General features: G+C 41.6%; 1 protein-coding gene across 1 annotated transcript; it reads left to right on the top strand.

The window, feature by feature from the left end:
• The first annotated feature begins 679 nt into the window (after positions 1 to 679).
• C6 (complement C6) lies at positions 680 to 24,664 on the top strand. The gene is made up of 18 exons (XM_071425494.1): positions 680 to 709; positions 2,224 to 2,381; positions 3,208 to 3,364; positions 6,265 to 6,409; positions 7,035 to 7,176; positions 8,026 to 8,164; positions 10,112 to 10,312; positions 11,999 to 12,239; positions 12,922 to 13,044; positions 14,027 to 14,193; positions 15,115 to 15,340; positions 16,511 to 16,682; positions 17,599 to 17,710; positions 18,149 to 18,281; positions 19,243 to 19,434; positions 19,953 to 20,043; positions 21,513 to 21,754; positions 23,650 to 24,664. The coding sequence occupies exons 1-18, from the start codon at positions 680 to 682 to the stop codon at positions 23,829 to 23,831; spliced, it is 2,853 nt and encodes a 950-aa protein (XP_071281595.1). The 3' UTR covers positions 23,832 to 24,664.
• Positions 24,665 to 25,741: the final 1,077 nt, after the last annotated feature.

Raw genomic sequence — 25,741 nt, forward strand, 5'->3', positions numbered from 1 at the left:
CATTGCTGTTTCTGTTTTGCATATGTGTATTCTCTCATTTACCATTCCAATCCCTGCCTTGGCACTCAGTTGTGAGGTGGTGCCTGTGCTGCAGGACAGAGGCTCACAGTCCTTGTCTGCTGGCAGCACTTGACCAGGGTCAGAGAACAGATCTTGCCATTGAGGGCAAAAGGCAAACAGCTGTAAATAACCTCAAATGTATTCGGACTTTTGCTTTCTCTGGGAGCCTCCCTTTGGTGGAGATGGTGCAGCAGCCCACAGGTGTCTTGCCTGAGCCTGGACTCTGTCTCCTGTTTCCTTGTGAAAGCAGAAATGAGTCACGAGCATGAGCCTTCTTACCAAATTCTCACTCTCCTGCTGTCAGACTGAAGGCAGAGAGGTCGTGCAGCTCCCTGGGGAGCACAAGGAGAGCTGCAGTGCATTGAGCCACTGTGGCCTAATGCAAATGTACCAAATGTACTTTGATTCCTCTTGGCTCATCCTGGGCAGCTGCATTTGTACACAGAGGTGGTTCTCCACACTTCTGCAGAACACATCTCCCTGGGCATGCAGGTGCAGAGGCCATCTCGTTCTGAGCACTCCTCCCACCAGATCAATTTGCCTTCATTAAAACATAACCAAATCAAACAAAGCCTCAGCCTTTCCTTTGAAAGACTGCAGTAAACCACACCAGGGTGGCATGAGACTGCAATGTACACTGACTTTTCAGGTAACAATCTTACAGTAAGTTAGAAAGGAGGATTTTTTGTTGTTGTTGTTGGCTTTAATGAATATGGGTTACAAGACCTATGGAAAAGTGTTCTGTGGGGTTTGCTCTATTTCTTTAAAATGTTAATTACTCTCTCATGGGCTAATATTTATATGGCTTCTGATGCACTGTTGGGTTGGTGTTTTGCTCACTGATAAGAAGAAAGAGTTTTTTTCTATGTACAGCACAGTGACGGAATAAAGCCAGTAATTGTTGTGTAGCACTTCATCTCTTTTCCAAGCTGGCATTGCGGGTGCAAGAAGCCAGGAAGTCAGGTAAGGAAAAAGAAAATATCTGTTCTCTTCTCACTGGCAAGACTGCTACTCCCTCTGCCTCATCATATTTTTTATTTGATTATACTTAAATCATATTTTTTATTTGATTATACTTAAATCTCTCTGAAAGGTTTATTCATTCATGAGTTTTCCATGTAAAAAGTGCTGCAAGTTCTCACTGCACAACAGTGTGAAGACGTACTGCCTTTCTTTGCTCAGGGAGGAAGCAATGGTTGGATTTGATGCAATTTCATTTTTTTTCAGCAAAGTATAGAGAACATAATAGCATATGTGACTAAAAAACTTAAAGCAAAAAACAATTGCACAATTAATTTAAAATTTTTGGAAATGAAGTGTTTTGAAACAAATACTTTGGTTTTTAAATGTCCTGCTGAATTTGGGGGGAATTTTTGAGGTAAACCAAATTTATAATTCTCTACTGTAGCAGCCTATCAGATTTAGTGTTGATTCAAGCTCATGATGAGGTTTGCATTTTTTAATTAATACATATTTTTTCTGAATTGTTTTTAGTTTACCAAGTATTGTTACCTCCTAAACACTGGCTATAACCTTCTGTCCCGGCAAATAAAGTTTGATTGACCACTGGAGTGAGAAACAGGCTAGGTGTTCTCTTTCTATGCTGGTGGAAAATTCAGATGAGCTTTGAATAGTGATTGTTTGCAGGCTAGTCAAAACTTTGAGAAGGGAGAATTCACTGCAATAAAATGCTTATACAAAGGGTGTTTATAGGCATGTGAAAATTAATTGGTGACAGGCTAATAGATGTGGCTGCCTAGTCTTAAGTTCTTGTTTATTGTTTTACATACTGTGCATGATGAAATCTCATATTTTTATTCCTATTCTAGAAAATATTTTTGAGGATATTCTAAGCAATGAAGAACAATAACAGATCTTTATTTGTCACATTCAAAATAATTTATAAGCAAATTCTGAAACAGAAATAATGCACAATTGTATTAGTACTCCTGATAAATAAGTGGCCAAAAAAGCCATTGTGACTTCTGGTCCTTGAAGCATTGACTGAATTACTGCTATGTCTGTCATGCATGATTCCCCTTTCTAGGTGCCCTGCTTAGCACCTTTGTATTTTGAATTCTGCATTTTAGAAGAGACATCTCTGTAAGAACTGTGGCATAACTAAGTGATGGTTTCTTGAGCTTTTGTTGCTCGTCTCTGTAGATGGACACCTCTGGCATGGGCATGACTGTGCCAGTGCTCCTGGTCCTGCTGAGCCTGGTGATTGGGAGCAGCCAGGGATGCTACTGTGAACATTACCCATGGGGGCCATGGTCTGCCTGCTCACAGACCTGCAATTTGGGCACACAGACCAGGCACAGGTAGGGCCAAGCCACCTCACTACTTCTGTGTTTTTCTTTCTGTGTTTTCTGTGAAAAATAACACTTCTGGAGAGTGGCACCCATGTCCAAAACTCCACCTTCCACAATATATTGAGAAAAATTGTCATGCTCAAGTGTTTATCAGATAAATAGTTTATCTTTTAATTGCAATGCTTTAAAATTCCAAAATTTAGTATCTAGAACGTTACTGCCCGTGAGGCAGGGAGGGAAGGGGAGGGCTGGAATTCAATGATCCTTGAAATCCCTTCCAACTCAGACCATTCTAATCCTAGGAGCCAGTGGCTCCAAACAAACCTGTATCTGCTAATAGATGTAATGAGGGGAGGACAGCCAGGTCCTACAGTGGCCTTGCTGGCAGAGTGCTGTGGGTGTTCAGCCCCTGTGGACACAGGAGGCTCTGGGGGCCCTGTGCTGGCACCATGCCACAGCAGGAACAAGCTCCAGATTTCCTCCCTGCACCATTAGTTATATGACAACAGATGATGTCAAATAAAGATTCAGCAGCATCAAATTTGATGCAGCACTGTGGTATAATCTAAACTTGTGAGAAATCCTCTCTTTTCCTCCTGGCTCTGTCTGCAGCTATCCTCTGGGACATCTGAAGTGACACGAATCAAAAAGAATTGCTCTTTAAACTTAAGGCATATTTGGATTTTTCTTGTAATCAACATTCTGCAAATGCGTATTATCTCTCAGGGTTTCTTAGTTGGGTTCAAATAATTTTGTCAGCCTTCACCCACAAGTAGAGAACACCTACAGTCTGTCTATTCTTTCCCAGCATATTATTTTTTAACTTTTTTTTTAGGCAAATAAGAATGGATGAATATTATAGCCAAAACTTCTGTGACCAGCTGTGCACAAAGCAAGAATCTCGTACGTGTAATCAGCAAACATGTCCTATCAACTGTCAGCTTGGAGACTTTGGCCCTTGGTCAGAATGTGACCCATGTGTTAAAAAACAAGTAGGTAAAAAATGCATTATATGGGCTAAATGCAAGAAATTATGCTAAGCAGATATCTTTGTTTCAACTTTACAGCAATTAATCTGGAAAATGAGAGTTTACCTTTTCAAGGGAAATTGGTTATGAATTACACAGTAGGAGCTGGAGAGAACAAGTTAAAATAAGCAGATCAAACCAGAAAGGGGTTTTACTAGAGTAAATCCGTTTATGAGACTGCTTGTGATGCTTATCATAAACTTGCTTCAAAGTTTCCACTGCCATAGTTAAAGGTGAATTTTTCACATAAAGAATCAACTAAACTGTAAAGTGTTCATGTAGGCTTAAGCAGGACAATGTCACAGAATCTTTGCTTATCCATAACATTCTCTAAGTTCTAAAGACAAGAAAAATAGAATCAAATAATCTCTTGAAAAGACTCAACAAATCCTAAGTGCTGTTGGCTAGAAATTCTCAGGCTATATCTTACACTGATTGTCAGGATCAGTTTGAGATTGCTGTTAAGAAATACAGAGCCCCATTCCCTGAACCTTCATAGCATGTACAAATCCCCCCACCTCCACGAGCAGATGTGCTAGTATCTGTGGGACAAACACCCAGGATGGTGTTTTTCCTCTTGGGCTTTTCTCTGTTGATGATGGTACACTTTTAGGCAAGACAGTAGAGAGGGAATAAATGAAACATCAGGTTAAAGTGAATTTGACCTAAACAGACCAAGGGCTGTCAAATGTAAGGTTGTAGAGGATAGAGGGAAGTGACAGCAGATTGTGTGGGGTAGTTTGTATGGCTGGTGGGTATCAGCTTTGAAGCTGACCATGAGAGCAGCTCCGAGGTTCTGTACGGACACTGCCCATGCCCCTCTGCATGTACCGCTGGGTTTCAGAAATCCATGCCTGAAAAGCAACCCTGAAAAATCTGCTAGACATCATATCTTTACATAAATATCTGACTTTCTGATGCCCAAATAGGGTGAGAAAGACATAAAAAAGCAGTTCTATGTGTGAGAGGTGAACCAGCCTGTGGGGTTGCAAGTAGGATGGGCAGTATGAGAGCAAAATATGGAGAATCAATGAGAGACTGGGAGACAGAAAGCTTCAAGAGGTGAAAGGGAGTGTTCCTCTCAACTGAACTGATTTCAATACCCTCTTATAAGTCCAAGTTTCTTACCTTATATTACTATATAAATGTATTAATTTTTGCTAGTTTTAAGTATTGATGCAATATATTTGCTTCTTAAAACAAAAAGGGGCTTTTGTGGACTGTGGTCCATTTTCCCCTACAAACTATAAAGATCATTGCTTGTGTCATTTATAAATAGGAATAACCAACAGAATGGAGGACCTGGTTAAAGTGTAAGAGTGGACTCTTAGTGTAGCAAGTTCCCATTGGTGGGGAGCCATAAAGAAGTGGAAGCTCTGACAAATAATATGAGTGAGTGTTACGGAACTAAAATGGAGTGTAAGGAATGGTTCTCACAAGCTTGAAAACTTTCTGGTGTTGTTCTTTGCACTCTCCCTTCAGAGTCACTTGGTTACTGATTTTCATTAGAATCTTCCTGCCCTGTTTGTCTCCAGAGTCTGTCTACAGGGAGGGAAGTCTGCAAGGGACTGTACTTTTCTACTACTGGGAAAAATTCTTAGAGGACAAACTATTCAGGCACACACAGACAGGTCTCACTGGAAGTCCTGTGAAGTGGAGTGGAAAATATATCTGAAGTGGTTTATCTATCACCCTCCAACTTTACTGTTTCTTGTGGAGGGTGCTGCCTCAGGGAAAGAAAACTCAATGAGCTCCCAGAAATTTTCAAGAAAAGCTTTTTGTCCTCTCAAGTCATCCAGTTCTCCTCAGAAAAGCGGTCCCACATGTGGGAGTCTGTGGGAACTCAGCACATCCCTTTGGATGTCCAGAGTTGCTGAGAACCCTGTTGGGGGGCTCGGAGACCCTGGCATGCTGCCCGGAACACCTGGTGGCTTGATTTCGACCCTTGCATCGAATTGCCAGCTTTGGATGAGGATGTGAAAGTCACACAGGTTTGGATGGTGTAATAATAAGATATTCACAGGGTGAAAATGTAGATTTTAGGATTTTTGGTATGGGGGTTATGGGGACAAGATGGAGGAACCAGGGCGTGTCTAGTCCTTCTTTCTTCTTCTTGTTCTCCATTTTCTGCTGTGATGTTGGCACTTTGGGATTGGTTTAGAATAGAGGTGCAGTGTCTAACATAGGTGATAGGTATTGGGAATCAAGAGTAAATATGATGTACGTAGTTTGTAGTATAAAAGGACGATACCGCCTCGGGGGCAGTCAGAGTGCTCGTGGCTGCCTTGCTGAGCAGATCTCAGCTGAGCAGAAAGAAAATTTTATACATAAGAATTAATAAACAACCTCAAGACCAAAAAGAGAAGAGTCCAAGCTCGTTCTTCAGTTGTGCGGGCTGAAGCAGAGACATCCTACACATTCTTGGGGCAGAGAACATCAACAGCCGACCCGAGAGGAGTCAAGCCAGCTGGGTTGTCACTGTCAGGGTATTTCTAATTCAACAGAGATGGTGAAGAACAGGAAAAATCTCTGTAAGCCTGTTCTCACATAATTTCCTACTGTATATCTTGAAGATACAGGAATGGAATTTCTGATTCCTTTGGTGATGTAGACCAAGTAGTCTGCAGTTGAATCATTTATGCTCCATCAGGACTAATGAGGCTCTTGGATATCAGTTCCCTGCCTGCCTCACCTGGGATGATAGCATGGCAGAATGGAAGGACAAGAATGAGTGATTATTTCCTTCAGGGCTGTGGTTCTGATAAAGCTTCAGCAGCACTGATGTGTGTGGCTCTGCCTGGGGTGGGACTTAGCTACAAACAGCTCACAAAAACAGCCCTGGGCTTGTTTCCTCTGCCTTTCAGTTCCGTACCCGGCCACTCCTGCGACCATCCCAGTTTGGGGGCCAGGACTGTACCGAGCCACTGGTGGATTCCCGTCCATGTTTCCCAGCCAAGCTCTGCAACATAGTGGAAGTTGACTGCAAGAATAAGTTTCGGTGTGAGAGTGGTAATGATAATCCCCATTGTGTAACTGCTGTATTACCATTTAGTCAAATTTTAGGTAGTGAGGCAAAAGACATCCATACATTCTGCGCATAAATTCCAGGGAAAATGGACCAGGGAGAAAAGTTTATGTGAGGATTTTATATGTATTAGTAACAGCTTATCTCTTCAGTTTCTTCTGTAAGTAATTAAAATATAGTCCGTAGCCAGGGGTGTCACTATGATCATGATAGCTGGGCAGTAGCACTGTTCCAATTCTATTTCTTTGCAGAAATTTTTCATATACAAATATAACTGCAGAGTTTGTCTGAACATAAATTCTCACTATTTTTGTTAGGCTTGTGACTATTTCTTGTTTGCTTCAATTTAAATATACCTGATTAAACTAAATAATTTTATCCACATATCCTTTTGCCAAACTTAAAATTAAGCCTTTGCAGCTTTGAAACAAAGCAAAACTCACAGAACTGAAATAGTAATTTCTTAATTGGGATAATCCTGGCTTTATACTAATTCAGTGTTAACATCTATGGCAAGCTCACACCTTTGCAAGGGAAAAAGACAAGATTGCCCTTTTCTGCATTTAGACATGATGAACCTTTGCTGCTGCTGCTCTTTCTCTGGTGCAGGTCGCTGTATTTCAAAAAGACTGGAATGTAATGGAGAAAATGACTGTGGGGACAACTCTGATGAAAGAAACTGTGGAAGGAAAAAGACTGTGTGTAACCGAAAGTATGAGAGCATCCCAGGTGTGCAATTAATAGGCAGTGGGTAAGCCAATTCTGCTAATCTTTTTGTAAGCTTTAGTTGTTACATCACTAATTTACATGAACAAAAATAATTCCCAGTAAGCATGTGAGAGAATTCATTAAAGCATATAATCTCTCAAATTAAAACTGGCAAGAAATTATAAAAATACAACAAAAAAATTAGACTAGGACTGGCCCGCTGCATCTTCCAGTCCCGCTCTGCACTGCTGGTAGACCAGATGAAGAGGTGTCAAGGAACACTGTCCCCAAGTGATTTGTTTTGTCCTACAGCAACCAAAGCATGTATGGGCAACTTCCAGCTCATGGAATTACCTACCTGTACATCATGCCAAGTGCTTCAGAAATTTTGAGGGTGCTCCTCTACAGATGTTGTTTGTCTGTGTGACAGACACAGGATACCAACTACTTGCACACTGTTAATTAAAGCAATATAAAGCCTAAACATGGGATGCCTGTCCCTAGCAGACTTGCATTTTTTAATTGAATTTTGAACTTAGTGTGGTCCACTAACATCACTTATGGTAGAAATAGAGAACCAGTATTTCATTTTCCTAGAACTATTTTTAGGGTCTCCACTTAAGATTGACTGCCTTATGCTGCCTTTGGGGTTATCAGTAAGGTTAGGCACTGTTGGAAAGCAGGAAACTGGGTTGATGCTACTGCATTTTTCAGATGAATTCAGTGTGAATGAGAAGTTCTTGTAATTCCTTTCAAAGCAGTAACAAGACCCAGATGCTCATGCCCTCAATCAAATCAACAATACTTCACTCCAGCTGTATACCATGAAATGTTTCAAGTCCATACATTTTTCTGGAATTGTTTAATCTCTGGAAATAATTGTTATTTTTAGATTTAACATTTTCGCAGGAGAGAGCCGAGGGGAAGTTCTTGGCAATTCATTCAATGGAGGGCAGTGCACAACAGTGAAGCGCAATGAGACAAGGAAGTTGTATCGTGTCCCTGCAAATCTGGAGGCTGTCAGCTTTCAGGTACTCTCAAGCAGCAGCTCCTCCCAGCTGTAAAACCCTTGCTGTGATCACAATCCAAATTAGTGTTAGGTAGTAATGTATGTTTTAGAACAAAATTTTTCAATCTGGTGAGGCTTGGACGTGCTTCAGTTGATATGCGGAAAGAGGATAAACGTTCACTCTCCACTCATGGTTTTCAGATCTGTATTAACTCAATGTACCATGTATCAGAGTCAACATGATTGATTTGAGCTTCTGCTTCCAGTGGCTGCGGCCTTATTTTGTTCCAACTTGGTACCAAGGGCCTCCTCCTAGCCAGACATCATCTAGGCAGAGGTTTGTTCAACTACAAGGCTTATTCCAGCATCACTTCTGTACTTGAAGAGCCAATGGCTGCAGCTCTGACTCCAGCTTCCTCCCTGTCACCTGCAGCCTTGGGATCCAGTTCCTCCCTGAGCCAGTTCAACCCCTCAGTCCTGCCTGTTCCCTGCCCAGCCCCTCCACAGTGCAGCAAGGAAGGGAGGCAGGCACTGAGCCTGGAAAGCAGGAGGACAAAATACAGCCTGGAGAGGAGGCTTACAGGACCAAATGGGAAATGACCAAAATGAACCTAGAATCTTCTAATAAAAAATCTAGGAACCACTAATACCTCTTTTATGGACACTAGCATTCAGAAAATGCTTTGAATACTGTGGTTGAGGCACAACGTCTGGCTGTGTACATATGAGCAGGACCTGTTTGAAGCCACTAGATGCTGCATTGGGAAAACAAGAATGCAGGATGTAAAAAAAGCTCAACTAATGGATGAAAACTGATTATTTTTGCCACAGGTGTTGTGAGATTTTAGGATTACTTTAACAGAGGCAACTGAAAAAAGGACACCCTGCTACATTCCACATAAAGTGCAATTGAATTGGCCATGACATGTAGGATTTATTAACAATGGTGAAAAATTACTGTCTGCAGAAATATTCAGATGGGAAAACCAACCTTTGGTTTGCCCAGGTCTTTTTATAGCCAGTAAAGTTCATTAAGTTGCTAATGTCCATTTGCAGAACTGTAAATGGTTTGTGAAACTCACCTTTAGGAGTGCATCTTTATCTTTTAACATTTAGAGCAGCTTCTCATATAGAAGGGTCACTGGATTGGGCCTTCTTGGAACTCCAGTCTATTTTCCTGCAAAAGCATAGGATTTCTTGAAAAATGGAAGGTGGGGGAGGAGAATGGGCCACCTCATTTCCCAAAATCCTTAGCAGTCCTATTAAGCAAACAGGTCTAGAGGAGGAAAAAAAAAAAAACCTAATTTTTTAAAAACACACAGAGATTTTCTCAAATTTTGGGAAATAAATAATTTCTGATCTGATGTTGAGGTTGTCTTGGTACATTGCTCAACACCACCACTGGAGGTTTACCAACTCAATCAGCAGGTTTGCTCACAATTCCTCTTCATCTGCCTTCAATCCACCATGCAGTATAGTGCTAACAGTCCAAGCATACTCTGAGACTCCTGTGGAATCCTGTTCATTCTTCTAGCTGGAAATTGAGAAGAAAGATCAGGAAGCACCAAACTCTGTCTTGTACAATATAGAAGCCATGGGGCTGGGAAGTAGTCATGATGTGGACACAACATGTATGTTTGGAATTCTTTTAAAAGTGTGTTGGAACTTGTTGAAAAATATTCCTAAGGGTTAGGGCCCAGGGATGAGAAGCTTTAGAAGAAAGTGCTACATGCTTTTTTGTAGTTGTTGTGTAAACAACTATTAGTAAGTCTGGTTCTTAGCTTGTATTCATTTTGCCTCTTAGCCTTTCTCAGTCTCATCTTTTGTGTAGCTTACTTTCGCATCTCAAATATTCAAGGAGTATTTTTTTCCATTAAAAAACATGAAAAAATCAAGAATTCTTTGCTTAATAGTTTTCCATTTCATATTATCATTTATGCAAACACATTTTGCTTTACTGAATTTCCAGGTAACAGATGAAGAGGATGATGTAACATCAGATTTCTACAAAGATTTAACTCCCCTGAGTCACGCCACTTCTTACAGCAGTTTGTCCACTCATGGTGGTAAACATTCTTTTGGTATCCCATTTTTATTCTCAAAAAAGTCGCGGGTCCAGGTTACATCATCTTCCTCCTTCAAGAAAGCTATTGAAGCCTCATATGAAAAGGTAATTAATATTGCCTTCAGTTGCTTTCTTTCAGTTGATTTGTGTCTGCTCGTTTCAGAACTGAGCTGCCAAAGGCTACTTTCCCTATCAAGACATTGGCCCACTAGAATTAACTATTGAAAAAATCCTCTTCTGATATTACAACGTGTTCCTGGTTATAACATACCTTTTGTAATGCATCATGGTTTTCTGCACTTAGTACAGAAAACATAGGCTTATTCCATTTTTAAGAAGCGTAGGTTTGACATTTTCATATTGGGTAAACCACTCCTTCCCCTATCCTAATTACAGATTAAGAGAGCATAATACCGAACAGCAGCAGACAACTCAAAAAATAAAGGACGTGCACTCAAGAATGTTATGCATATGCACGTAGTGGGTATGAATCTACATTATTTTTCAATTGGTAATTGACTTGTATATTGAAGTCTCATGTTGGAGTCTCAACTGCCAAGATGCATTTTGGTCATAAAGATAATCTCAGAAATAACACACCCACAGAAAAGTTTCTCAGAACAGATAACATTTTTCCCATAAGATTCTGTGCCTCAAAGCAAATAAATACTGGCAGGGTAAAAGATTATGCATTTTTATAACTTAATGGGAGTAAATGATGGGCTATTGTTTGCACTTCTGCATGGGAAAGGCCACAGGACTGAATCATAATAAGGCCTGTTGAAACCCAGGAGTTCTAATGCAATTACAGTGAAACTTTTGTGGAAATATTAGTCTTAACATTAAGATTTCCTATGATGGAAGTTTGCTGCAGGCCTTTCTTACTTGTCCTAATGGTTAAGCAACTTGATTGCTTGAACAGTCCATTGCTTCTAGTTTGAATACAACTATCATGAAGTTTCAGCTGCTGGAAACCTGTTCACTTTCATGCCCATGTACACACATCAGGCAGCTCTCTTGTACAATTGGCAAGTTTATTTTGGGGGAACAGTGGCTTCTTATTGGCTTAATCTCAGATCAGACCTAATTATGAAAATGTTAATTTAGGTTAAACTTTCAACAGAAAAGTTATTCTGTGAATACATTGGTTTTCAGCATTGTTGTCATGGAAGGTGGTGAGGTGCAGGAACAGGTTTTCTAGACAAGCTGTGGATGCCCCATCCCTGGGAGCGCTCAAGGCCAGGTTTGATGGGGCTTTGAGCAACCTGGTCCAGTGGAAGTTGTTTCTGCCCACAGCAGTGGTGTTGAACCTAGATGGCCTCTAAGGCCCCTTCCAATCAAAACCATTCCATGATTCTGTGAAATCAGAGAAACCCACCAATAACAGTCTGGTGTTGGCTAAAGATGACATGGTTTAAAATCCTTTCTTAATAAATCCACGGGAGGATTATTACCTTGGGTCTTCCTTGTGTTATCTACTGTATCAGACAGGAAGCCTCTATTTTTATCTCTGTCTCCATAAATTGTATTAGTAAGTGTTTGTAGGTAGATGTGTATTTGTGCATGTTTGAGAGACCTACAAGTAAATTTGCAACACTTCCTTATATAGTGAAAAAAGAAGGCTATACTGATCACTTAAGAGGAGAGAGGAATTTTCCTGCACTTTGGGACACCTCATTCAGACCTATATGTTAAAATATGTATAAATAAGATATTAATACTCTTGGCTTCTCTAGTTTCTGCACTCACCTCCCTCTGAAGGTGCTAAGACTCCCCTTTTCTTATTTCTAGAATTCCAACTTTATTAGAGTCCATAAAGTAATTTCTGTTGCAAACTTCACAATGAAACAGTCAGATCTGCATCTCTCAGACGTCTTTCTAAAAGCACTTAACCACCTGCCCCTGGAGTACAACTATGCTTTATACAGCAGAATATTTGATGACTTTGGTACTCATTACTACACCTCTGGGAAGATGGGTGGTTCCTATGATATTCTTTACCAGTATAGCTCTGAGGAACTGCAGAACTCGGGTATGTAATCTTTAACAAGAAAATATCATTATTTGTTTAACAGCTTTTCTTATCCCTGCTTTTAGGTCTTACACCACAGAGTAAGATCTCCAACAGCAAAAAATTCTTTAGACTTTCAAAGACTCATTAATTACTCACATTGCTTACATATAGAGCAAGAAGAAATTTTTGCTCTACACTGTATTTGAAAAGTTCAGGAGATTCCTTATTTGGTAAATGTCACTGTGTTCAGTGAAACCACTTAAGACCTTCAGACCAGGACCAGGTGCCACCAGGAAAAGTTGTTCCAGTTGTTCCTATAGCATAGGACTGAGGTCTGGGAGGTATAAGGGGTACTTTTTGGGATGCAGTCAACAAAGTTGATGGTTTGGATTAGAAATTACTTTAATATTTTCCCATGACTGCTAGAGTCTGAAAATGAAAAGACAACACGACAAAAATGGAAATCTAAAGTTAAAAGCTGTGATCTTTAATGGCACTGCTGTAACTTGCATGGGCTTGGGAGGGTAGCTGAAGCACACCTCTGTCCAGCACTGCATGTGGGGCAGCACATGCCTGCTGCAGTGAGGGCTCCAGTGGCGGGTGAGGAGCATGGGAAGCTGCTGGCTCACCTCAGTGAGGCATGGTGCCTGACATGTATCATGGTTGTGCTGATAAAGATGCTGCTCTGTGGTGTTTCTAGGCCTGTCAGTTGAGGAATCAACGGAGTGTGTCCGTAAGGAAACAACCTGGCGTGTGTTATTCTGGAAGAAAAAGAAGGTCAATACCAGATGCACCACAAACAGGATGACTGTGAAACATGAAGGTGACCATGATGAGAACAGGGCCATGTCCTATTACTTACCCTGAGAGATATCATTTCCCTCAGCTTCCCCAGGTGACCTCTCAGCTTTGTTGAACTACAAATGCTCTTCTACCACTGTCAGAGCAGCCAGTGTTTCATTGTCTGGCTCTGATACAAGCACATCATATTCTCATTTGCAAAAGAAATTATGATGTAGGTATGCTATTTCTCTGCTCTGGAGTGCCATCACTGGGGATCTGGCGTCACTGGCTCTCAAGCTGGTCACAGATCTGCCAAACACCACCCCTCACCCTGGGTCTTGGGCCAGGAATGCTGAACTGAAAAATGAGCAAAGCTAGAAATTTGTGTCTATGACTCAGTCCCTGATCTTCTTTAAGGGTTGCTCAGAGCTCATTGAGAGAGTTGGGCTGCAATAACACACTCCCTGACTTTCCCTTCCCACCTTCCTCATGCCAAGCAGACATATAGTTACTGGGGTGCCAGAAATGTGTCTCAGAACTGCAGAAGGCTGGCGCATTTTCCATGAGAATGGCAAGAGTCATGTTCTGCATCACTAAGGATAGGAATTTCATCACTTCCACCATGTTTTTGTCCTCAGTAATTGATTAGTATCTTACTTGGATGTTTGCAGCCAGGACTAAACCTGCCATGCTGTGTGTTCTAGAGGTATCCTCCTACTATGCTCTGTGCTCTAGAGGAGGCTGCTGCATCCTCTGCATTTTCCACTACTCTCTTACACTCTGGATATCCCCATGGTTCAGGTCTCAAACACTTTCATTTGGAATATTATCACAGGCTTCTGTCATAGCAGGCAGGGATTGCTCTTCTGAGCTTTGACTTCATCTTTTCAAGAATAGTTCCCAAAAATTAATCTTAGTATATTCTTTAATATCCTCTTATACTTTTTCTTATAGTTGTGTTGTCACATATGCTGTCTTTGGCAGACTTTGTCTGAAAATACTGTAATGAAATCGTCTTTCAGGTTCCATTTTGGAGTCAGCTGAACGATCAATTTCCCTGGTAAAAGGTGGCAGGTCAGAGTATGCAGCAGCTCTGGCCTGGGAGAAAAAGGGGGCTTTTCCAGGACACAGAGTCTTCACAGACTGGCTGGAATCAACAAAGGACAATCCTGTGGTGATTGACTTTGAGGTAAGAGAAGAACAAGAAAAACACTGAGATAGCAAAGACTAACTGCTTTTCATAGAGCTGTGCAGATGTTTTTTTCCTGTAAACAGGGATGATTATGTATGAATGTACATAAATATGGGTATAACATAAACACACAGAACTTCTATTAGGACGGCTTCTTATGCATGTTGGTTTATAAGGCACACCAGTTTTGCATTGTTCATGGACAGCAGGATTAAGAGTGAGGAATGTGAATTACTTACTCTGGCACCAGCAGGAGCTCAGGCATAGGCAGGGGTTAGTTACTGTGCAGGAAAACAGTGCATGGCATCATTCCCTTGTCGGGCCTATGTTGCAAAGTGTGTCACATAGCTGAACTGAAATGAAACAGCAACGCTCTCTGTCTCTGTCCTGCTCCTTTAGTGCAGCGTGCTGGTGTTGCTGTGGGTGCACCAAGCTGTCTCCCTCCCCAGCTGGTATGGCATCTGCTCAGCAGCACTTGAGGCAAACAGCAAAACCTGCCTGAATGCAGCATCCACTGAGGGATGGGATCCATGAGGGATCTGCTGACCACATCCTGCTGCAGCTGCTGAACTCCTGAAGGCAACATAGGGTTGTCTGACATGACAGGGACTGGATGCAAGCAAACCCTACATCACATAGTGATGTGATGTGTGGTAGAGAATGTCCTGAAGTTTAGGACATAGCATCCCACTTGGTTGATTCTGCCCTGGCTCACTGAGTCCTAAACTGGGGAGATAAAAGCATTATGAACACGATAACTTTTATAGATATATAGCACTGCTGTGCTCCTTTAAAACATCAACAATTCCTGTGTGATACAGCTTCATATGTAGGCTCTAGCTCGTTTTAAAGCTCTAGCTGCTCCAGTGAGGGCCCTGCTGTGTTTTGGTTCCTGCTGACGGAACAGCTCTCTGCCAGGTGTCGCCCATCGTGGAGCTGGTGAGGAACGTGCCGTGCGCGGTGACCAAGCGCCACCACCTGCGGAGGGCCCTGAGGGAGCACGCGGGAATGTTGGACCCGTGCCGCTGCGCCCCGTGCCCCAACAACGGCCGGGCCGTGCTCCTGGGGACACAGTGCCTCTGCCTGTGCCCGCCCGGCACCTACGGCGCCAACTGCGAGACGCGGGCTCCTGGCTACACAGCAGGTACTGGGGCCATGGCGGCGGCCTGCAAATCTGGGCCTTCTGGAGTCTCTTCATCGGGGCTGATCACCATAGCCTGCCCTTACTAAATCCACAGCACCACATGGTGATGCCCAAAAAGCATAAGAATAAATGTAGGGATTACAAATGAAAAATAGCCACGACTCCAAAGACAGTGTAAGACATGGTAAAATATTCCTTAGCTACGTAATTAAGGTAATCTGAAATGAGCTATTCGGCAGTAAGGGTGAAGCTGAGATCAAAGATAATTGACGCAAAAAATTAAGAAACCCATTGCTTAACATTGCTAGTTTTCCCTATAGCCTATTATGCTTAAGACTAAATGGGTAATGAGCATAAAAATTGTTGATTACAGTTTAGAAGGAAAACTCAGTTGTCATAAGGAGAGAGAACATAATCACCAGTCTGGAAAATTTAAAGAGCAATTTAATGCAAAAACATTTTTGAATTAAATTTGCACTAGTGCCATACCTAATGGAAACAAAGGAGACATTATACATGTTTATATTCCCAGTCAAAAGGGAACATAAGTTAAAGTCACTCAGGCAGGTACAGTTTTCATTATCTGACCCTGATGGAGGAGTATATTGAAAGAAAAAAACAACTGAAGACAGAGATGGATACAGACAGTCTATTGCATGCAGAAAAGAAAGGGTGTGCAGGGAAAAAAATATGCATGTTTCATGGTGGTAATAGATGCCAGGGGTTAAGAGAACACAGTGATAGTAATCTTTAAATGTAACTGGCATAGGATGTAGATTTTGAGTTTAGACATGGTGTGAGAACTCAAATTTATTTGAAAACTCATTAAATAATGACCTATCTAAGAAACTTGTAAGTACCATGAAAACATCTGTGAGTGCAATAAAACTATAAAATATGCGGCTTCTGAGTTTTAATGTTACTTGCAACCAAAAATAGAAAGGTAAATGTACTTTTGGGTTTTATGAAGCAGCTGGAATTTGACTGGACACCTTTTGAAAAATTTTACATTCTAGATACAATCTATTCCCCTAAACTTAACAATTTTAAATTTTCTGAAAATGGCTAATATGAATTTACCATCGTCCCTCTCATATGTGGCCTTAAAGTAAATATTGTGTATGGTACTGGCCTGCCAATAAAAGATGGTGTCTCTTTTATTCCTCGCAGTTGCTGTTGATGGCCGATGGGGTTGCTGGTCTGAATGGAGTCCATGTGATGCTTCCTTCAAAAGAAGAAGGACCCGGGAATGCAATAACCCCTCCCCAATGAACGGTGGGAAGCCATGTGAAGGGCAGCGGGAAGAAGAGGAGGACTGTTATATCTCTGTGTTCATAGACAGGTAAGAAGATCAAAAGATGGGTCATGGGATGGTTAAGGAGTGATCCAGAGTGGCTCTGTGACTTCCAAGGAGAAATTGCAGACAACTTTCCCCTCTCAGTTTCTTTGGTGGAGCATAGAAAAAGCAAACTCTGAAAATCTCTGCAATTTGCTTCTCATTTGGATTTATTAATTTTTTATTCCTAGAAAATTGCTGATGAATTGCATACTAAAGTATGTCTGTAGATCTTATTTGATGCTTTGCGTGGCTTCTTTTCCAAAGCCAAGGAAAATATTTTTCTTCTCTTCATTGGAGTTCACTGTTTCTATTTTTTTCCGTATCCCCTCTTTTCTTAGAGGTTTAGATCTGAACTCAGTCATGGAGAGAGTTTGGATGAAGCTACCAAGTTTCTCATATTTCCATTTCAAGTATGCCTGATGTACCTTTTTAGCATGGTTTCAACTTCAAATCCTAGCCCCAAACTGGCTCAGTTTTTTTCATCTTTAAGCCCAAGGCTTCAGGTTTTTTTCCTCTCCGCAGTGAATAGGAGAGGGTTACAAGCAGTGGGCTCCACAGTTCTTTGTTACTCAGTTAGACACCATGAGAGGCCAGTCACCTTTAACCACTGCCTGGGGGCAACAGGAATTACGTGGATTATCTAGAGATTTCCTGTTATGTTGTTCTTTGCTGCCTCTTTTTCTTTCTGTAAAAAAATCTTTAATTAATTATGTTGATAGATGTATTTAGCACTTTTTTACTGCTCTCATGCTCTCCCTCCTATCAACCTGCAGTTTTGTCCACCATCTTCTATTTAACAGAATAAAACTAAAGGGGGAGGATGACATGACCTACTTGCAACTCTCCTGGCATTCTGCCATGGTTACTTGGTGAAACGAATGCTTAAGACACAGCCTTACAGCAAATTTTCACTTTTCAGAGGTGCTCCTTGTATAAATGATGATGAAGCCAGGAGAGAGGAGAATGTCTTGATCGGTGAACCTCAGTCTGGATGTTTTAGGCCAGACTCACCAGAATACGGCTTTATCAGGGTAAGTATGAAAAATGACACAGAAGAAAAGTGTAGTAGTTGCAGAGATTGGAAATTTTGCAGCTTCTCTGCTGTATGTGCCTCATATCCAATCTAGCTACTGTGCTAGTGAAAGCACTGTGTTCAAAGAATGCTGCAGGACTCCAGCCCACCACACTACACCAGCAACTGAAGAAAAGTCAAGGTAAAATTCATTTCAAGTGGTCCTTGACTCCTTGTTTGGTAACCATGACATCAGTTACTGCAACTGGAAAAAGTTAGCATTATAATGGTGAGTGGATGACTCATATTTCATTGTAGGAAATGCATGCATTCATTACATCTTATCAGGATTTTGCTATTGTTTCCTTTGACAATGCCCAGTCTCATTACCATAGATCCTTGCAGAGCTTTTTGGTGTGGGTTTCTTAAATTAATTTTTAATTTATTTTTTTTTAAGAGTGAAAAGAACCATTATGCTGTTGGGGAGGAAGTTGAAATTGCTTGTGTGAGTGGGTATAGCCTCATTGGCTACCAATACCTTCGGTGCCTGCCAGATCAAACCTGGACACAGCAACATGTTGAGTGCCAACGTAAGAAAGAGAAAAGGAACAAAATGCACACCCAGAAAATAGAAGGGGAAGAAAACATACAAAAACGATTTTAATAAAGGTCTTTTAAAAACAAATCTCTAACATATCTGAAAAGATAGCATTTTAAGAAGGTATATAATGTAGACATGGCAAAAACATCGTGAGTCACTACATCACTCCTCTTTCAATTCAGAAGTGTTACTATTATGTGCTTTGTAAGGAAATTGTAATATGCAGTGCATTAGAAAATCCTCAGATGGATGCTGAGAGATCGTTCTATTTTCTAGTTTTAAATAGCTTTAACAAAAGGACTCACCTTTTGTTTTCAGACTTACATAGATATCTTTAGGCTGATACAGTTATGAAGAAGAAATCATTCCTACAGAAATTTGTCTACTATCTTTTATATTAAATGGATGATGTGTTTCTAACCATGATCTCCCAGGCTGCCTTGAAAATCTCTACTATAAATCAATGCATTGAAGGATTTATAGGTCAGTTAAGAATTAAGGATCAGAATCAGTCTGTGTTTGCTAAGAGAGATTTCAGAAGTTTTCTAAAACTTGGTATAATTTCATTGACATAGTCTTCATTTTAAAAAGAAGTACCTGAATATACTTATGAGCTTTCTATTGCCATTGACTTTCTTCCATTTACAAAAGAAAAATTAAAATATGTTGTTAAATTCCATTTTCTTACTATTTTTTATATTGGCATACACTGGAAACATTTTGTCATTATTTAGTTATTACTTGAAAAATATTTTAAAGACTATGACAGTGTGCTGAAAATTTCTAGACTTGATTATGTTAAATTTTTATTAGTTTTGAAAATCAGACAAATATTCAGTATTACTGAGTGTCTTTATATGGTTCTTCAGATAAAGCATTATGACTTTCTGTAAATATCCACAGAGCATTAAACTAACTAGAATTATGCTTTTTTTTATTGTTTGTTACAGTCTCAGTATGCCTTAGGCCACCAATATCTGACAGTGTCACAATTTCCCCATATAAGCAACACTACAACATTGGTGAAACAATGAAGCTGAGCTGCCCAGCTGGGTTTATAGTTGCTGGTCACACAGAGTATACCTGTGGGGAAGACCTGTCCTGGATACCTCCTATTATGATGTCTACTACATGTGAAAAAGGTTAGTATGCCTGTAGATACTTACTGCTTCCATATTGCTGGTATTAACAGTGCTGTTTATTTCAGCTAGCTAGAACTAGAAGGCTGATGGCTGGGTTTAAGACATATAGCAGCTGTTCATTAATTTTAGTTTTCCTTTGTGTCTCCCATGGTGACAGAATTTCAGCTCTAAACTTCTGCATTAAGTTCAGAATTTTTGGAAGCAATGTACTGTAAACTTTAATAATGAAATTGAGAAACTGCAACTGTTTGCTTAAAACCAAACCCCAACTGCATTAACAAGGCTTTATGAAAGAAAGGTAGGAAAATGCATTCTATTGAAACTTTAGCTGCTCTTGTTATTTTCCACTGATTTTTACAAAGACTGATGAAAATAGTTCTGGCATGCCAACCAGGGAGCTTTTGAAAAGAGAAACTTAGGACAAATAGAAATAAATCCATTTCAGCTTTTATGGTAAGAGTATAAGATATTTCTGTTCACTCCTAACTAGTTACAGTAGTTCTCACTTGTTTTCTCAGATGTGCTAACCAAAATTAGAGGTATTTGCAGTCCAGGACAAAAGCAGATTGGATCTCAGTGTGTTTGTATGTCTCCAGAAGAAGACTGTGGGTAAGTGCTGTAATTAGAAATCAAAGTTTCTCTAATGATAGACGAAGAGGCCATTGTGACACTGAACAGGAAGAGCAGGAAAAGACAACTGCAAATCAAGACTACTCTCTATTCAGATATTAGCTAGCTGTTCCTCTGTATTCAAAGTACAGTCCTGTTTGTAGCCTATGAAATAAATAAAAAATCACAGAATCCCAGAAGGGGTCAGGCTGGAGGGGTCCCCAGTGCTCTGCTGGCCCAACTTCCCTGCTCAACCAGGGCCGTCCCAGAGCACATGGCACAAGATTGTGTCCAGATGGTGCTTGGTGAGGGAGACTCTACAACTTCTCTGTGCACCCCTGTTCCACCCACAGTAATCCACTTCTTTCTCATGTTCAGGTGGAATTTCCTGTGCACCTCTCACTTCCCCCCTTGCCTCTTGTCCTTTTGCTTGGCAGCACCAAGCAGAGCCCAGTCCTGCTCTGACCCCTCCCTGCAGACACTGACAGACACTGATGGGGTCCCCTCTCAGTTGTCTCTTCTCAAGGCTGAGCAGGGACAGCTCCCACAGCTTTTTCCCATGATAGAGGTACTCCAGTCCCTTGATCATTGTAACCCCCCACTGGACCCACTCCAGGAGTTCCATGCCTCTGTTGTGCTGAGGAGCCCAGAACTGGACACAGCTCTCCACATGAGCCTCACCATGGCTGAGTTCATATGCAGGGTCACCTTCCATGATCTCTGGGCAGCGCTCTCTCTAATGAGCCCAATTACATTACTGTAATGAGACACCACAGCACATCATTTTAACGTACACTGCTCTCTGCTCCTGGAGACCTCTGGAAACTGGAAACAGAGACTCCTGGAAACTCCTGGAAACTCTTCTCTATTTCTCCAATGTTATAACCAGACACAAGGAGCATGCAAGAACTATGATCTCTAAGGCTCCTTCCAATCCAAACCATTCTATGATTTTATGATCCTCTTTTTGGAAAATGACTAAGCTTCACAAAATGATGCTGCTTGGAAATGCATGTACCTTCAAGGAACGAATTCACTCAGTAACTGAGAGCAATACAGAAAAAAAGGAAACTAAAAGCCACATGACTAGTTTTGCCTGCCCTTGGTCCCAAGACACCCGTGTGTCAGAGAGAGTTGCACACACAGCTGCAGGGATGCATTAACTCAGAAAAGCCACCCAGGCCCAGTGGAAATTTCCCATCCTTGTGGAGGTAACAGCCTCTCCTTTTTCCCGACAGACACATGTCCTTCACCTCCCAATGGTTGGATAGGACCAAAGCTTCCCCATCTCATAGCACTTGTTTTATCAGGTCCAGGTCCTGCAGTGCTAGGGCAGCCTTAGGTCTTTAGGTCAATCTCCAGCCTGGCCATGGCTTTGCTGTTTTTCATCCAATGCTGATGTACTGTTTAAAAGTATGGATTTGTTCCATAGCCTGCTAAAATAATTTTTCTTTTCTTCCTTTGGGCAGCCACTACTCAGAAGACATCTGTGTGCTACATGCTGTTTCTGAACAGAATGTGACCAAGCCCAGCTGTCAGTACTCGGCTGAAATGTGCCTTGGAGTGCAGTCATTTCATTTCTTGCATGTTGGCCCTTGCCATGGCAATTCCAACCTAGAATGGGCTATTGAGAGGGCAAAGCTCTCTGCAGATAGCTTGAAGAAAGAGCCCTGTGGCTATGACACCTGCTATGACTGGGAGGATTGTCAAGGTATGGCTTCTGAATGGGTGAGATTCAGCCATCCCTTTGGATCTAAAAGTAAAATGTGCTGACTTTCACTGCTCCAAGAACAGGATTTACAGATATCATAGTCTTTCCAGGCACACAGAGTGTGAAAGTGTGGTCAGTCCTGTGTCCCTGCTACCTAGGGTTACACTTGGACATGTGCTTTTTCCCTTTACTCACAACTAGTGTAGTGTTGTTACTTCCCATTAGAAAGGCACTAGAGGAACTTGGGAATTAAGAGAGCTTTTTCAGGAGAATTAATATTTGAATCTTTAATCACAAAAAATGTAGTTTGTAACATTTTCACCCATTCCTTGTAAGGCTACTAGCTCCTAGCTTGTACTTCAGGAATTAATTTGGGCCACACCCTCTATAACATATAATTAAATTGGGAAATTTAATCATGATACTACTTCAAAAGCAAGACTGGGGCCATCAGGCTTAATGGGATTTTAATGGCAAAATTTGCAAATACCCATATGTGAAAACTGTGTTTATCAAGAGTTTTAATGAACTAGCTAAGCTGGTAAAAAGCCTAAGAGGATTATTTTCTAAACAATATTGTGCAGCTTGGCTATTTACTATGTAACCAGGTGATATGAGCAGTAGGTTTTTCTGTAAATGTCTGAGGTGCTAACTGGCTCTGCTCATATCAAGTGTTTGCCAGGCAAAGGCTGAGTGACAGACACACTCACTCTGTCCCTTGCTGCCAGACACAAATCTGATTCTTATCACACCTGGTCTACTTAATGATAAGTAAAGCAACAGCAGTGTGCAGCAATCCTAAGCCTCTGTTTTAGGATACAAGATTTCTGCAGCAGAGAATTTGAAGTAAATATGGCTGTAAAATTACTGCATGATCTTGTGGGCTCAAGCAGAGGGCATGACCAGGTGTGTCCATCAATGGACCTGCTCTGGTGGAACCTCTAGGTTCCATGTGCTCCTGGGGAAATTTTTTAAAAAATTACTTATTCCAGAGCCTCTAAGAAGCCTAGTTCTGCTTCCACTGTGCAAGTGTCTTCAAGCTGGGTCTTGTGCCAGAACTTCAGTGTTTTTCTCTTGAAAGCCTATAGAGGAGCTCTGTTCAGAAAAATAAGAGAAAGGGGAGAAAAAGAAATAAGATTAGTAGTTAGTGTGGTGCTCAAGAGATTAGAACTGAACTCCTTACCATCTCCACAGAAGGCCACTTTTCATGAGTGTGCACAAATATTTAGGAAATTAATATTTGTTTTTCCTGAAAGTGAGTAGTTGGTATCAATACAGGGACAGAACATGCTGCAGAGAAGATCCTGCAGTCCCATGAAAGAAGCTAAATGGAGGAAAGCACACATTTTTCATGCTTTAAAAAACTGAAGGCAGAAACTCTGCCTAGGGAATTTCTGGGAAAGAATATAAAGAGTCAGAACCTGATTAGATCAGAAATAGGTAATGAAATAACCAGCAGGACAGAGCTTTACCACAGGCCAGCAGTAGGTAGCTTAGTATTCATAAAGTGAACTTTAATTAGATAGGAGCTGACACAATATGGACCTTAAGACTCCATTTCATAGCAAGATTGTGTTCAAGGATAATTGGGAAAAGAAAGTCAACTTAATATATCTTTGTTTAGAAGAAAAGTCAGGGAAAGCCAGTGGAAAAAAATAGTTAGATCGACTCTCCTTTTGTATGGGCCATTGCTGGAAAAACAGTTACATGAAGATGATTATGCCTCTATTCCTAATATCCAACCATCTAGTGAATGCACTACAGGCTTTTTGTAACTAATATATCACAAACATCCACTAGTGTTTTTCCCTGTTGGACTTTGAAATGTCATCAAAGTATAAAATCTGGTTTTAGTCATCTCATTTGCTGCTATATTTCCACACATTCATTCCCAGATACAAAGACCCAGTGCTCCTGCCTGATGCCTTACCAGTGTCCCAAAGGAGAGATCCGCCCTCACTGCATCCAAATGGAGACGACAGGGAGGAGGAGGACAGTCAGTCACTGCATGCTGGCAGCCATGAAGTGTGCTGGCGTCAAACTGCAGGTGCTGGAGCAGGGGAGCTGCCTACAATAACCCATTTGCTCTCTGCACACACCATGATCATTGCATCAAATGCAAACTGAGCCACCCACGGAAAAGCTTGGTTGGTTATGAAAGGATAAGTGGATCAAAACAAAAGGATGAGGAAAAAAAAAAATCCAGCTCGTTTAACAGCTTTTTGGGAGAAGGGTGGCAGTGACGTTTTCTGTCTGAAAATGACCTGGGCTCAGGGGTTTAAGGGTATAACTTGTTATTGCTGGCACCTCTGGGAATGTACAGAGGAAGGGAGGGGAACAAATGGAAAGGGAGAAAAAGAAATATTGCCTTTGGTATCCCCTAGAGCTGGATGAGACTTTTCCTTTCCTCAGCCATTTGTTGCTTTGTCCTTGTGCTTGTGACTGCTGTTCACTCTTGTCTCACTGGCTGAGTATCTGCTGTATCACACAGGCAGACAGAGCAAGCACTTCACCACCACTTCTGACATCAAATGGGGAAGGGGTAGCAGGAAGCTACCTGCAGTCATGGTACAAATGGAAGGAGCAATACCAAACACTGAAAACCGCAATTACACAATGACTGAGTGAAGTCATCAAAATGATTTGATTTTTAATTGGAGTGGCTGAAGGGAGGAGGTGTTTGCTTTCTGTGTTTGTTTACTGGGCTTCAGCTTCAGGCAGAGAGCCTGAAACCTAAAGCTTGGAGAATTTCTATAGTACCCCTCAGCATGAATGAAGAATGTTTGCACTTTAAATATAAAATAAATATTTAATGAGCAATGCACTGGGCAGAGTCCTACTGCAGTATGTGATTCTACTTGGAGTGGTTGTACTGGGAGTCTGCAGAAATACATCAAAATCAGATTCCTTGCATATACCTGCATCAGCATCGAACCTGAGAGCAATTGTATGGGGCACCCCAGCCCAGCTATGGTCCATGCCCCAGCATTCCTTGGTCACAAATCATTATTTCTGAGCAGTTGCAACTAGAATTTTCTCCTCGGCACTCAGAATTTCACAAATCTGAGTATAAATCTGCCTTTTAAGAAAGGGTAAACTGAACTCCACTTCTTTCTTTACCAACAGACATTTGAACAATGACAATCAGGAAAAAAGCAGAACCATAGAAAAGGATCATAGAATTTGCTGAGCTGAAAAGGACCCATATAGATCATCAAAGTCCAACTGGCCCTGCACAGGACACCCCAAGAATCACACCATATGCCTGAGAGCATTGTCAAAATGCTTCTTAGACTCAGACAGCTTCGTGCTGTGACTACTGTCCTGGGGAGACTGTTCCAATGCCCAACCACCACCCTCTAGGTGAAGAACCTTCTAATAGCCAACCTAAACCTCCCCTGGCACAACTACAGGCCATTCCCTCTGGTCCTGTCACTGGTCACAACAGAGAAAAGATCAGTGTGTGCCCCCTCTTCCCCTCAGGAGGCAGTTGTAGCTGCAGTGAGGTCTCCCCTCAGCCTCCTCCAGGCTGAACAGACCAAGTGCCCTCAGCTACTCCTCGTACAGCCTCCCCTCCAGACCCTTCACCATCCTCATGGCCCTTCTTTAGACACTCTCTAACAGTTTCATGTCTTTTTTATGTTGTGGCACCCAAAACTGCCCCCAGGACTCGAGGTGAGGGTGCCCAGTGCAGAGCAGAGCAGGACAATCCCCTCCCTTGCCCAGCTGTCCATGCTGTCCCTGATGCCCCTAGGACAGGTTGGCCCTCCTGGCTGCCAGGGCACTGGTGGCTCACCTTCATGTTGCCATCAACCAGGACTCCCAGGTCCCTTTCCATGGCACTGCTTTCCAGCATCTCATTTCCCAGTCCGTCCATACATTCAGGATTGCCCTGTCTCAGGTGCAGAATCGAACATTTTTCCTTGTTGAACTTCATAATGTTGGTGATTGACCAGCCCTTTCAACAAGGATTTCTCCTCCCAAATT

Source organism: Agelaius tricolor, unplaced genomic scaffold (assembly GCF_023055355.1).
Source record: "Agelaius tricolor isolate 1412-34295 unplaced genomic scaffold, bAgeTri1.0.p SCAF_4, whole genome shotgun sequence".
Classification (NCBI taxonomy): Eukaryota; Metazoa; Chordata; class Aves; order Passeriformes; family Icteridae; genus Agelaius; species Agelaius tricolor.

What these genes read in the sequence shown, in the direction of transcription:
- C6 (XM_071425494.1), top strand. Translation starts at nt 680, where the DNA reads ATGAGACTGCAATGTACACTGACTTTTCAG. An exon ending in TGGAGGCTGTCAGCTTTCAG is followed by an intron (nt 8,165 to 10,111) that starts GTACTCTCAAGC and finishes CTGAATTTCCAG; the next exon opens with GTAACAGATGAAGAGGATGA. An exon ending in CTGTGGTGATTGACTTTGAG is followed by an intron (nt 14,194 to 15,114) that starts GTAAGAGAAGAA and finishes GCTCTCTGCCAG; the next exon opens with GTGTCGCCCATCGTGGAGCT.